Genomic DNA, 14,825 nt, shown 5'->3' with positions numbered 1-14,825 from the left:
CTTCATATATCTCTCCTTTTTTTCTCTCTCTCTCTCTATACATATCCATCCTCCTAATTTAGTAGCCAACTTACTGCTCTGATGATATATATCGAAATATTTTCTTCAGCTGGTTCATATTTTGAAATGTTTTAACTGAAGAAGATGTGTTTCCTATTATATATTATGCAGACCTAAAATGTATGTATTAAACGATTTCAAAATATCACTATTTGGCATTAGGAAGGACATCCACCCATAGAAACCATGCCAAAACAGACAGGGAGCCTGTACAGCCCTGGTCAACTCTTGTCACACTGTCCAACCCATGCCATGATTATAGTTTGCATGACTTCATTGTTATATATACCAGCGTTGCCTTCTAGCACTTGTGCTGGTAGCATGTTAGAAAATCATTCAAGTGAGATCGTTGCCAGTGCAGGTGGCACGTAAAAAACACTTTTTTGAGCATGGCCATTGCCAGTACTGTGTGACTGACCCTCGTGCCGGTGGCACGTAAAAGCACCCACTACATTCTCGGAGTGGTTGGCGTTAGGAAGGGCATCCAGCTGTAGAAACTCTGCCAGATCAGATTGGAGCCTGGTGCAACCTTCTGGCTTGCCAGTTCTCCGTCAAATCGTCCAACCCATGCTAGCATGGAAAGTAGTCGTTAAACGATGATGATGATATATATATGTATGTGTGTATGTATATATATGTATAAAGTGATACTGAAGCATTCACCTATGAGTGAATTGCATCTTAGCAGAAACAGCTGTAGGCTAATGAGGTTCATAACAATTCTTTATTCCTTTGTCATTCTAATTTCTTTTACATTTATATATATATATATATACACACGCGCACACACATGTACTCTGTTATTTTTCATATATAATTGTTATTTTTGTTTTATAGTTATTGTTAAAGCAACCAATGGACCTCGATATGTCGTTGGATGCAGAAGACAGCTTGACAAATCCAAGCTGAGACCAGGCACTCGGGTAGCTTTAGATATGACTACCCTAACTATAATGAGGTAAAGTACCATTTCATTCCGTCTTTCTCTTTCTTTTTCCTGTTTAAGTCCTTCAGTGAACATTCAGAAGTTTGTAATTTATATCTTGGCCACTGAAACTGTCTTCTGTCTTGGCCTAGTTGCATGGTTTTGGTGAGTGTGGTTTGAGTGGTGATGGTTTGTAATCTGACTAAACTCAGACAAATACCATGCAATAGTTCTTCTGGGTTTTTTTTTTTGTTTGTTTGTTCTGCATTCAAATGCTGCTGAGGTCAACTTTGTCTTTGATTCTTTTGGGGTGGGGAGGGGGTGGGGGAAATAAATGCCAATCTGTGCTAGCATGCAATGAACTAGTATGGTACAGTAGAATCCCCAAATCTCCATACAACCATGAGGCTCTGATAGATGAAATGACCACAGTTGGAATACATTGTTGTTACATCTATGTTATCTATCTGCAACACCCTATATTAATGCAGCGATGCACATACACATATATATCCAATCATTCACTCATGCATGTATGTATATATATATATATATATATATATATATATATATATATATATATATATATATATATATTTATTTTTTTATTTACACACACACTCACACACACTCTTAAATTGACTCCATTGAAAGACCAAATGCAAAAAGCAAGATTCTCTGACTGTGGAAGTATTAAATGGTGCCTCCTTTCATCAAGTTTGGCACAGAGTGTAATGAGTGTCAAAAGAACAGACCAATGAAATTTTCAAGACACTTCAAAGAGCTGGTCTTGGTCTTTGATTGTCATGAAATACAGATTTAGCTTTAGTTTTGCATTCAAGGTTCTTGGAGAAAAAGGCATGCGTACAGGGATGACTGTGTGAAGTTTTACCAGGGCTTTGTGAATGAAATTTGAGAGCTGGAAATTGTACTGAAACTTATCGTGTATATGTATTTATTATCATTATCATTTGTTTTAATGTCTACTTATCCATGGTTGCATGATCAGACAAGAGTAAGTTGGAGTAGAGTTCTACAGCTGAAATTCCTCTTGCCAACCCCCACTTGTTTCCAAGTAAGGTAATAATCTCCCAGTCAACAAACAGCATGGATATGTTTACTTAGAGAACTGGAAATGAGTCTTTTGTTTGCAAAGTTTGTGCAGCATGCCAAGAAGTATGGACATGCTTTCATGGTGGCCTGCAAGATGTCACATATGGCAAGGCTAGTGTATACAACCTGCTATTGAGCATCCAAGATAAGGCAATACAAACTTACGCATGCACGCACACACATGCACACTAGATAATATATGTATGTATATGTAATAAGCTTCTTTCAATTTCTGTCCACCAAATACACTCACAACCTTTTGGTTGGCACAAGGCTTTTCTAGAAGACTCACCCAATGTGTCATGCTGTTGGACTCAAGTCAAAACCACATGGTTGGAAAACAGGCTTCTTTACCGCACAGCTATGCCTGTGTATGTGTGTATATACTCAACTCGTGTATGTATGTGTATATATAATGTTTGTATGTATCTGCATCTTCATGTTCATACTATTTCACTAATGGTGACAGTATTTATGTCCCATGTATTTAAAAATGCTGGCAGCTTGACAGTTCACGTGAAGTCATGTAGAATAATGTACCTTAACTGAAGCAAAGGTCAAGAAGGGCACCCAATTGTAAAACATCGTATCAAATCTTATCCAACCCATGCCATCATGGAAATGCACACATAAATTCTGTGTGATGCCACTTACTGAACATAGGTGATGTAACCTATTTCATTTTGGTTGTCTTATAAGTTGCTTCAATATTGTTGTACTTTTATTATACAGATACCTACCAAGAGAAGTGGATCCTTTGGTTTACAATATGTCGGTCGAAGATCCTGGCCAAGTTAGTTATAATCAAATTGGTGGGCTTGGAGAACAGATCAGAGAACTCAGAGAAGTAAACAAACATTTTTCAACATTTATCTCTCTCTCATCATCATAATTATCGTGGTCATTGTTTTAATGCCCATTTTTACATGCTTGCATGTGTCAGACAGAATTTGCGGAGACAGATTTTCTATGGCTGGATGACCATCCTGTGACCAGTTGTCACCTGTTTTCAAGTAAACTAAACACTTCCCCATGGCCAGACATGTTCATGCAGAATACTGGAAATGAATGACAATGCTTATATGACACTCATTTACAACTACCACCCCACTGTCAACACAAAGAGGCACAAACATTCATACATGCATGTCACAGGCTTCTTTCAGTTTCCGCATGCCAAATCCATTTGCACGACCTTGGTCAGGCTGGGGCCATAGTAGATGACACTTACCCAAGGTGCCACGGATTGAAACTGAACCTGAAACCATGTAGTTGGGAAGCAAACTTCTTAAATACACACCCAGCATTATATAGCAGAAGTAAGTGTGTCTAAAGAGCCAAGAGTTTTGTGTGTTGATATGTATGTATACACACACACACACACACACACACACACGTATTCCACACTTCTCATTGTTTTACAGCTTGATGCTCCTTCTGTCACTAAGCCTGTCACATGTTTTTCAATATTCTCCAAATTTTTCTTTTAAAGGTTATTGAGCTGCCTCTGATGAATCCTGAACTTTTCCAACGTGTTGGAATAACCCCACCTAAAGGCTGTCTGCTCTATGGACCACCTGGCACAGGCAAGACCTTATTAGCTCGGGCAGTTGCAAGCCAGTTGGATGCAAATTTTCTTAAGGTAAGAGGCTTTTGTTTTTCTTTTTTCTGTTTCTCAATCTGTGAATTCAACAACTTAAAAACACCCAAGTTTTCAGTTTGGCTGAGTACATCTTGATACCTCTGCTTCACCAACCTTTCTCCCTTTTCTGCTGGAGTAGCAGTGTATTTTCTTTATTGCAAGACACCTGTCCCTATCCCCATTATCATGCTATAGTCTTTCAACACCTGGCACAAAGCTGCCTCAATGCTGCACCTTCACTGTGTCAAGCAGTCTTGCTTTGCAAGTTACTTGATGGCCTCACTAGTGCAGGTGCCATGAAAAAAAAGCACCCAGTACACTCTGTAAAATGAAAGGCATCTAGCCAAAAGACTTGCTTAAGCTGACATTGGAGCCCAATGCAGCTCTCTAGCTCATCAGGTCCTGTTGAACTATCCAGCCCATACTAGAATGGAATATGGACATTAAATGATATCTCAGGATACCTCAAATTTTTATATATTTCTTACTCATTATTGATATCGGTTCTATTAAGTTTTAAGGCAACGAGCCTGCAGAATTGTTAGCACATTGGACGAAATGCTTTATGGTATTTCTTCTGACTCTTTACATTCCAAGTTCAAATTTCATTGATGTCAGCTTTGCTTCTTATGCTTTCAGAGTTGATAAAATAAAGTACCATTCAACTACAGGGGGCTGGTGTAATCAATTTGCCCCCTCCTCAAAGTTGCTAGCCTTGTGTCAAAATTAGGTTGTTGTTGTTGTTGTTGTTACTAAGCCTGGCAAGCTGTTAGAATCATTTGTGCATCCAACAAAATGCTTAGTGGCATTACTTCCAGCTTTTTACATTTTGATTTCAAATCTCATCCTGATTGTTTTTGCGTTTCATCCTTTCAAGGTTGATAAAATTAAGTGCTAATAAAACACTTGGGTTGATATAATCAATATCAATTTGCGCCTGCTTTTCACAACTGCTAGACTTGTATCCAAAATTAGAAATAAAATCATGAAGTTTTTAAGCAGTACTCCAACATGGTTAACCACAGACAGAAACCAGATTAAAAGAAAAATTTTTTGAAGTTGTTTTTTTTAGCTATTTTTTTGTCTTTCTTTTTTTCCCTTCTCAGGTTGTTTCCAGTGCAATTGTTGATAAATACATTGGTGAGAGCGCACGTCTGATTCGTGAGATGTTTGCATATGCCCGGGACCATGAACCGTGCATTCTGTTCATGGATGAAATAGATGCTATTGGCGGCAGACGTTTTTCAGAAGGTACATCAGCTGATAGAGAAATCCAGAGAACTCTGATGGAGGTAAAAATGCTTTTAGTCAACTATGCAAGTTGATCTTGTTATTGATTTTTTTTTTTAATTAAAAAAAAAATTTTTTTAACTAAAGTTTTGAAAAGTGAAATGTTAGAATAATTAGAATGAGAAGACAGAGAAACTACAATTGGGATTTTCATAACAGGGATTACACATTTTCTAAAACCGGATTATCATTACTTTAATGTCTGCTTTCAGATGCCCTTCCTATCATCAACCCACGCTTGTTTCCAAGCATGTTTTGTCAGACATGGGAGACTTGAAACGAATAACACCATTTGTATAATGGTAATGCTCACCTACAACTGTCACATGGCGTTAAGACAAGGAAATGCACACACACACATACATATATAATGACAGGCTTCTTTCAGTTTCAGTCTACCCAAGCCATTCACAAGGCTTTGGTTGGCCCAAATTTATTGTGGAAGATCCTTGCCCAAGATGCCATGTAGTGGGACTGAACCTAAAACCATGTAGTTGGGAAGCAAACATCTTAACCACACTTTATATACATATATATATATATATATATATATATATATATATATATATATATATATATGAGAGAGAGAGAGAGAGACTTTAAATGCTTATGAGGATGATGGAGGAGGGGCTGATTGAAGCAGTTGTCTTGAAAGTTGGATACCATTTATATTTCTAACCACTTTACGAAGTAGACAGGAACCTCTTTCTCTGTATGTTTGTATGTGAAGAATTGTTGATAGTCATTATAACCAAAATGTATTTCTTTTATTTAGCTGTTGAATCAAATGGATGGTTTTGATGCCCTCGGTCAAGTGAAAATCATTATGGCCACTAACAGACCAGATACTTTAGATCCAGCTCTGCTACGTCCTGGACGTTTAGACAGAAAAATTGGTAAGCTTTTTTTTTCATATTCACAAAACCTAACTTGGTTCTTTTTCACATTCACTTTTTCCATACTGGCATGGATTGGATGAAATCTGCTGAAGATGAATTCTACAATCTGATCCACTTTCTCATGCTGGCCCTTGTTTTCAAGTAATTTATTCCACATTTTCACATGTCAGACTGCTGCCAGACATTCTGTTTAGAGGAAACATTACATCACTGCTGTCAGTGTGATGATATTCAAAGGCAAAAATACATATATATATGTGTGTGTATACATAAATGACATGCTTCTGTACAGTTTCCTTCTAATAAATTTTACTGACAATACAATCGTCTGTCCAAGGCTACTTGCTCAACATGTCACAGTGGGATTGAACCAGATTCATGAGATTGTGAAGCTAATTCCTTCACAATCGTGCCTGTACCTACATAACATATATAGGAAATTTATAAGGCGTTCCTCTCTTATCAACAATAACAGCTCATCTGTTATTGCTACAATATAATTTTGTCCTAAATATCATTCTATTGATAAAGAGGGACACTAGTTTTGAGAGTGGCCGTGTGGTAAGTAGCTTGCTTACCAAACACATGGTCCCAGGTTCAGTCCCACTGTGTGGTACTTTGGGCAAGTGTCTTCTACTAAAGCATCGGGCCGACCAAAGCCTTCTAAGTGGATTTGGTAGACGGAAACTAGAAGAAGCCCGTCGTATATGTATATGTGTGTATATATTTGTGGGGCTGTGTTTGTCCCCCCCAGCATTGCTTGACAACCAATGCTGTTGTGTTTACGTCCCCATAACATAGCAGTTCGGCAAAAGTGACCGATAGAACAAGTACTAGGCTTACAAAGAATAAGCTCTGGGGTTGATTTGCTCGACTAAAGGTGGTGCTCCAGCATGGCCGCAGTCAAATGACTGAAACGAGTGAAAGAGTAAAAGAGTATATAGAAACTATAATGATGAGACCATGAGCTGATAATAAGCAAGCCTCTACATGATTGTTGAAACCTCTAGAAACTGCTGTCAAATCTTCCTCAAATTATATCATACTGCCTTAAAAATGGAAGAATACATTGAGCTATTGTAGTTGTTGAAAAAGATAGGATAATTATGGTTTTGATAGTTTTTTTTTTTTTTATTCAGTCAAGGCTGACTTGGGACAAAAACAACAACAACTGTACAAATATAATAAAACCTTTTATTAAGCTATAAATGACATTTGTTATCATCTCAGTTTCTTTTGGCTTAAAAAAGTAATTAAACATTTACATTATGTGTGACTTATGGCCAATCCTATACTGTTTATTAATATGTGTAGAGCCACAGGAAGTCAAAAGTTTGCAGGTTATTGGTTTACTTACAAGCTTTGAAGGTATTACAGTTTTTCACCTGTCACCTGTTTCATATTAATATTTCAATCTTTTCTGGAACATTTTTTCTCACAATTTTCTGTTCTGTGTTTTGCAAAACAATCAAGAATTTGAAGTGGGTTTTAGAAAATAACTGACTTGTTTATAAAGATGGTGTTTGTAGATGAAATGTGTAATTTCTAATAAATGTTTTAACTCTGAATATGAACATTCTAAAGCAAACAGATATTTGTATTCTAGAATTAGGGACAAAATACCTTTACTTGAATTCATCATCGTCGTTTAACGTCCGCTTTCCATGCTAGCATGGGTTGGACGATTTGACTGACGACTGGTGAAACCAGATGACTACACCAGGCTCCAATCTGATTTGGCAGAGTTTCTACAGCTGGATGCCCTTCCTAATGCCAACCACTCAGAGAGTGTAGTGGGTGCTTTTACGTGCCACCGCCACGAAGGCCAGTCAGGCGGTACTGGCAACAGCCACACTCAAAAGTCCTTACACATGCCGCGGGCACAAATGCCAGAATTAATTTTGAAAATAGTTATATATTTAGTAAGATAATTTTGTCATGATTAAGCTTGTGTTTGAAATATAAATTAGTATAAAGTTTTGAAGGAAGATTTAAATTTAGATCACTTCAAAGAAGGAAGTTTTGCATCGTACAACTAGGAGTGGTTTTGGGTAGATTGGTATGAAAAGTGTGTTAAAGAGTAATAAGGAGCTCAAGTTGTATTTGATTATTGTTCAGAATGAAATAGACTGCACCAGGCTATCTTCCTCTTGCTCAAATAGACAAACGGCTGCATATATTTAAAGCAATTTTGCAAAGTGAATGTAGGTCTTGCATTGAAATCCTCTACTCTCATTTTATTGTGTATTTGGACAGTACACCTGATTATACATGTCTATTTTTCCATGGAGTCAGAGGACTGCACTAAACCCCACTGGCTGCTTTGGCATGGTTTCTACTGCTGGATGCCCTTCCTAATGCCAACTGTTTTGTCCTACTATGTGATACTTTGGGCAAGTGACTTCTACTATAGACTTGAGCCAAGGTCCACCAAACTCCTTGTGAGTGTATTTGGTATACAGAAACAGAAAGAAGCCTGTTGTGTATTTGTGTATGTGACTTTTTGTTTGTCTCCCTGCCATATATAAATATATATATGTATATATATATTTGTGTGTGTGTCTTTTGGTTGGTGTTTGTCCCTCATAACTTAGCATTTCAGCTAAAAGAGACCAAGAGAATGAATACTGGCGTTCATTTATTTGACTAAATCCTTCAAGGCAACACCCCAGCGTGGCCACAGTCCAGTGACTGAAACAAGTAAAAGATAAAAGATATAGCCTAAGGTCAACCCAAACTTTATGAGTGGATTTGTTAGAAGGAAACTGAAAGAAGTCCGTTGTGTGTATGTATATATATATATATATATATATATATATATATCTATGTGCATGTATGTGAGTTGTCTTGACAACACCTGATTGTTGCAAATGGGTATCACTGCCATGTAGGTGACCCCCTTCATTACCAATTGTCCATGAAGACCTCACCAGTCATGGGGCAATATTCCCTTCCTTAGAAACAGGTGAGTGTTAGTGACAGGAAGGACATCCCACTGTAGAAAATCTGCCTGACCTGTGCAAGCATGGAAAAATGAGCTTTAAATGATGATGGTGGTGATATATCTTCCATATATTATTGTATTATATTTTACTGTTTACTTAAAAGAATGTTGTTTTCACATTATTTGCAATCTTCACAGCTAAGACTTTCAAATGTGTAACTAGATTTATCTGCATAATACATGTTTTAGGTATTCTGATATACACTGTGCATGTAGCTGTGTAGTTAAGAAGTTTGCTTCTCAGCCATGTGGTTTTAGGTTCAGTACCACAACATGACACCTTGGACAAGGTTCTTGTATTATGACCCTGGACTGACCAAAGCATTGCACGTGGATTTAGTTGGTTGAAATTGAAAGAAGTTTATTACGTGTGTGTTTGTGTTCTCCTTGTCTTTACATTGCACAATAGTTGTAAACAAGCTTCATCATCATATAAGCAGTGTTGTATGTCTCTACTCTTCCTTGAAAATATGTCTGGCATAGGAAAACGTTATCTTACTAAGAAACAAGTGAGGGCTGGCAACAGGACGCGCATCCTACTATGAAAAATCTGCCTTAATGAATCCCATCTGATCTATGCAAGCATAGAAAAGTGGACAATAAAACAATGATAATGATATGATATTACTTAATTATGTAAATATATTTGTCTTCCTTTGCAGAAATTCCCTTACCAAATGAACAAGCTCGACTTGAAATTCTTAAAATTCATGCGCAGCCTATTGCAAAGCATGGAGAAATCGGTAAGTTCCTGGAGTTGGTTATTCTTTTCCGACTTTTGTTTAAATCAGGTTTAACTAATTTCTTTAATACTAGAACTTAACTTGAGGGAGGGATGTGCATAGCATTTTGCCAAAAGGTAACAGCTTGTAAATTTTCATATAATATTTCTCTATCTCTGCCTGTGGGGAAACCCAATTTACATGTTGGTGTTAAATTTTGATATCTGTTGTTTATACTAAGCACTGTAGAACTTCTGTTAAACTGAAATATATATATATATAATGTGTGCATATGTATCTGTATGTATTTGTGTGTGTGTGTATATGTGTGCATGTATATTTACATATATACATACATACATATATATATATATATATATATATATATATATATATATATTTGTGTATATGCATATATGTATCTGTGTATATATTTTCACTAGTTTCCGTCTATCTATTGTAGCCATACTGGAGCACTGCTTTCAATGTTTTAGTTGATTATATTAACTCCAGTACATATTTCAGTTTCATATTTTATTGGTATTTATTTGTCAAACCCTTGAATTGTCTCTCTCTCTCCCTTCCTACATATAATTTATTCCTAGAAGTTTATCCACTTACAAGGTATTGGTCTAGCTGAGTCTACAGTAGAAGACTTATAGTCAATCACACAGCCATACTTGTACTCATGACTTTGAGAAAACATCAGTAACAATAATCTTTATTCAATGTCTTTTACAGATTGGGAAGCTATTGTAAAACTGTCTGATGATTTTAATGGAGCAGATTTAAGGAATGTCTGCACTGAAGCAGGTACGTAAAGATTTTTTTTTTCAACAAGCAAAATAGCTAATTAGAAAATTTCTATAAGAGATTGAAGCAGTAGCTATATTGAGAAGTAATGTTTATCACCATATTAATATGGTGATGAACATTATAGCCATATTGACATGTTGTTCAATGGCTGCCCTCATTTCATTGTTGCTGGTTTTGTACCATAAAGTTTATCTTTGAATAAAACACACTGGGGTTGATTCATTTGACTAAAAGAAATTCTTCCAGTTAGTGCCCCAGCATGGCCTCAGTCTAAAGACTGAAACAAGTAAAAGTTAAAAGATTTGTTAAAATGTGTATACATTTTGGGACACACATACACACACACTGGGCTTCTGTTAGTTTCTATCCTCCAAATCTGCTCGCATGTCTTTCATTAACCTGAGGTTATAGAAGATACTTGCTCAAGGTGCCATGCAGCAGGACTGAACTTGAAACCATGTAGTTGGGAAGCAAACTTCATCACCTCACAACCATGTCTGTGTGCATGCACACACACACACACACGTGCATGCTGCTTCAGCCACCTGGCTGAAATGTATCAAAGAAAATATATTGTAACCTGTTCTTTTCAGTACATGAGTTTTAGAAAACAAAAAAATCAGTTACAGTTTGTAACTTTTATACTTTTTAACCAGATGTTCTGTTTTCATTGTTTCTTTCCTTTTACCATTTGAATTTGCCTTTTTTCTTCTTTTCTTGTTTTCAGAGTCATTAGAGCAAGTATCAGGATGATACTGGGGTGGGGTGGCTACATAGTTCCCACCATTGCCACTCACAGTTGTGTGGTTTCAATAAATAATTTATGACATGGACTGAAATTTCTTGTGACTCTCTCCATAGCTTCTTCTCAGTTTTCTATAAATTTTCCCATGCTAGTATGGGTGGGGTGACTTTTAATAAATGTCAACATGCACATAGTGTAAGAGGTAAACCATTTGACTATAAATCTGAAGGGCCTTGCCTTTTACTTGTTACTAAGATGGATAAATCCAGCTCTCTCTCTTTGTTTTTTCTTGTGTCTGAACATGACTAACTTTGTATACCACCACTATTCCTTGAAATAATGCTGTGCACTCATCTTCCTACTGTTATGCATATTCCTTTTAGCTATCTGCTGCACCAAAAATATACACACATTTTGTCTTAGGTTCAGAAGAAATATTTCATTGTCAAAGAAGCCTCACCTTATTAAATGATTTCAGACGAAAATCTTCCTCACACTCTAATATTCTTCAACCTTCTTTCTGTTCTTGGTGTTCCCCATTACCTGTTCATAGACTAATTAATGAACAAAACCTTATTTCTCAAACATAACGATGATGGTACATCAACTTCACCCGATGACTAATGTCAGGCATCTGTAATATGCTACCAAATTAGAGAGCATGTGGCTGTCACTACAGCTTAATAACAGTAACTAGTTTGAAATCATCTTTGTTTTCTCTACATCTAGAGATTTTAAGCCCTCTCCTACTTCTCCAAGTTATTTTAAAATCTTAATGTATAATAATGGTTTCTTAATTCAGTTTTTAGTATTCAGATTTCTTTATCTGATCTATAGTTTATTTATTCATTGTTTTGAATTAATCATGCATTATCTTGTAGGTTCAAGATTTCAATGGTGTGTTTGTATATATTTTTAGAATGACATTGTAGGGTAGGTGTGAGAAGTTGGGTCTTGTCAGTTTTAACATAAAAAATGTAGAATATTTCGGCCGGATAAAATGCTAAAGATTTAAGCATAAAGTATATAGAATTAGAGGAAACATGTAGTGTGATGTTAATGTTTTTTTTAAATTTTATTCCAGTTCTCTAAGCTTTTTTTTTTTGTTGCTGCAGAAGTGGAGTGAAATAGAGTGGAGTGCAGAATGTGATGTGAAGTGGCTTTGATGGGAAATTGAAACCACATTATCTTGGTTGCTTAAACCTAACCTTTGCTCTATGGCATTTTTCACATTCCTACATAGAATTAACAAAAACATTTATGTAATAACAAAAAGTAAAACTCACAAATGCAATTATGAAGTCAGTGTTAACATATTCATGTAGTGAGAATAAAAGTTACTTGAAAGACTAGTTTTTTTTTTTTTCTTTTCAACACAATAATTTTGAGTGAATTTTCTAATGATTACTCTATTAAATACATTAACAAATTCACCACGTAATTATTTCTTGTTAACTATTTAAGCCTCCCTGTATTAAATACGTTAACACTAACTTATCTGTTTTGCCACATAATTATTCCTAGTTAACTTTTTATTCCTGTATTTTAAATATGTGAACGACTTGCTAACGGAACTATTATTTATTTATTTTTCATGCAGCTAGCAAGTTATTTCTTCTCACATATATATCTATCTATCTGTGTTGCCTAAGCTAATATCTGACTTGGTCTTATCATGCAGGTATGTGTACCATAAGGGCCGAACGAGAATATGTTATTGAAGAAGACTTTATGAAAGCTGTACGAAAAGTGGCTGACAACAAGATTCTAGAATCCAAGCTGGACTACAAACCAATCTAAATTTCAGGCCGTATTCTAACAACAATTGTCTACTACTCAAAGTTTTTACATCTATTGAGAATATAGTAGTTGTGCATTTTTTGTTCTTGTCCTTTCTTTAAAATAAATATATTTCTTTTCCATTTTTTGTTAGAATTATTCAATTTTGGTAGGAATGGCATGGTTCAACTGCTCAATTTGGTAAAATGTAGTGGTATGTGGAGCGTCTATTGATCAAGGTTGATTATTCCATTGCTTCAGTATGTGTAGGCTTGGACAAGACATTTTGAGAAAGACTAACAGTTACCTAAGTAGGCAAGTCTCCTCTCTCCACACCACAAATGTTTATCCAAGGAAAAGGCCACCAACTTGGACTGGCACAGCATAACAACAGTGTCATTGCTGTCAGAACACAAAGAACTAAAACAAATGCCACGAAACATCTCATCCATCATCATTATAACTGTTTTAACATCCACTTTTCCATGCTTGCATAGGTAGGACAGTGTTTATTGAAGCAGATTTTCTATGAATTCAAGATATAAAGCAATGCAGAATAAATGGTATAAAGCATTTTAGCCACTATATCACAATAATCAATAATATATTACTGGTACTTATTTTACCGAAATCCAACCTCTGCATTAACTTTCATAAGATGTGGCTGCACTATCACCAGCTTTATGGTTCATGTCCCCCTACTATGAAGCGATGGTGGTGGGGTGTTTTCAGTAATTTTTGTTGGATTGAATAAATTCTAGCTTACATATTAGGTACAGGCATAGGTGTGTGATTAAGAAGCTTGCTTCCTAATCACATCATCTCACTGTGTAACACCTTGGAATAAAGCCTCTGGCTGACCAAAGCCTTGTGAGTGAATTTGCTAGACATAAATATATATCATCATCATGCTAACATGGGTTGGACAGTTTGACAGGAGCCGACCAGTTGAAGGGCTGTTCAGGCTCCATGTCTGTTTTGACATGGTTTCTACAACTGGATGCCCTTGTTAACACCAACCACTTTATAGAGTGTACTGGGTACTTTTGTGCAGTACAATTAGAGACGGTCAGCTGGAGAGGGTTGCAAGGGTAACCACACTTTTACTTAGCTTGACGTATCTTTCCAAGCACAACAAACCGCCAGCAGTCTTGGTCCCCTGCCCCTACTCTGTGAGTCCCAACATTTGTAGGTCTTTTCTCACCACTTTGTCCCACATCTTCCTGGGTCTACCCACCCCACAATTAGAGATCGGTTCCTCTTGATGCAACTGTCCTCATTCATATGCATCTCTATATATATTTATACATGTGCTGGTGCCATGTACACCATAGAAGCACCCATGCCAGTGCCATGTAAAAAGCACACTCTATAAAGTGGTTGGCATTAGGAAGGGCATCCAGTCATAGAAACCATGCCAATACAGACAAAATGGAGCTTGGGCAGAAAGGAATGGTTTGTGGAAGTTGTGTAAATATGGGTCAGAGCTGTTGTTAGCAAAGTGGAAGCGAGTAATGAGGCTCAGAATGGAATTTAGTGTGCAAGAATGTGTCCATTAGGACTCAGTCCACTCATTTTTATATACTTCTCCAAGCCATAAGAGAAGAGTTCAAAACTGGTTGTTGGTGAGAACTCATGTACACTCATAGCTGAATCAGTTGAAAAGTTCCAAAGGTAGAAACAAAATCTAGAGTTAAGAGTAGTAAAGGTTAATTTAGTAAATGGAGAAGTGTTAGCAGAAAAATAAAACAAAACAACCAACGGGGAAGTAGCAATGCTCAATATGCATAAAAGGAGTACACAAAAGATGATGTAGGATCTTAGGCTGAC

The 14,825-nt window shown here is 36.4% G+C and overlaps 1 protein-coding gene across 2 annotated transcripts in view; it reads left to right on the top strand.

The window, feature by feature from the left end:
- The window catches only part of LOC106875620 (26S proteasome regulatory subunit 10B), a 24,135-nt gene extending 10,997 nt beyond the window's left edge, over nucleotides 1-13,138 (top strand). For both annotated transcript variants that reach the window (XM_052971533.1, XM_014923838.2), the window contains exons 6-13: nucleotides 898-1,018; nucleotides 2,831-2,945; nucleotides 3,591-3,740; nucleotides 4,847-5,032; nucleotides 5,806-5,926; nucleotides 9,596-9,676; nucleotides 10,397-10,468; nucleotides 12,898-13,138. In XM_052971533.1, the coding sequence (XP_052827493.1) occupies nucleotides 898-1,018; nucleotides 2,831-2,945; nucleotides 3,591-3,740; nucleotides 4,847-5,032; nucleotides 5,806-5,926; nucleotides 9,596-9,676; nucleotides 10,397-10,468; nucleotides 12,898-13,016 (965 nt within the window). In that variant the 3' untranslated portion in view covers nucleotides 13,017-13,138. The remainder of the gene's footprint in view (nucleotides 1-897; nucleotides 1,019-2,830; nucleotides 2,946-3,590; nucleotides 3,741-4,846; nucleotides 5,033-5,805; nucleotides 5,927-9,595; nucleotides 9,677-10,396; nucleotides 10,469-12,897) is intronic.
- The last annotated feature ends 1,687 nt before the right edge of the window (nucleotides 13,139-14,825 follow it).

This window comes from Octopus bimaculoides, chromosome 11, assembly GCF_001194135.2.
Source record: "Octopus bimaculoides isolate UCB-OBI-ISO-001 chromosome 11, ASM119413v2, whole genome shotgun sequence".
In the NCBI taxonomy this organism is placed as follows: domain Eukaryota; kingdom Metazoa; phylum Mollusca; class Cephalopoda; order Octopoda; family Octopodidae; genus Octopus; species Octopus bimaculoides.
This window is presented reverse-complemented; position numbering and strand designations above follow the sequence as displayed.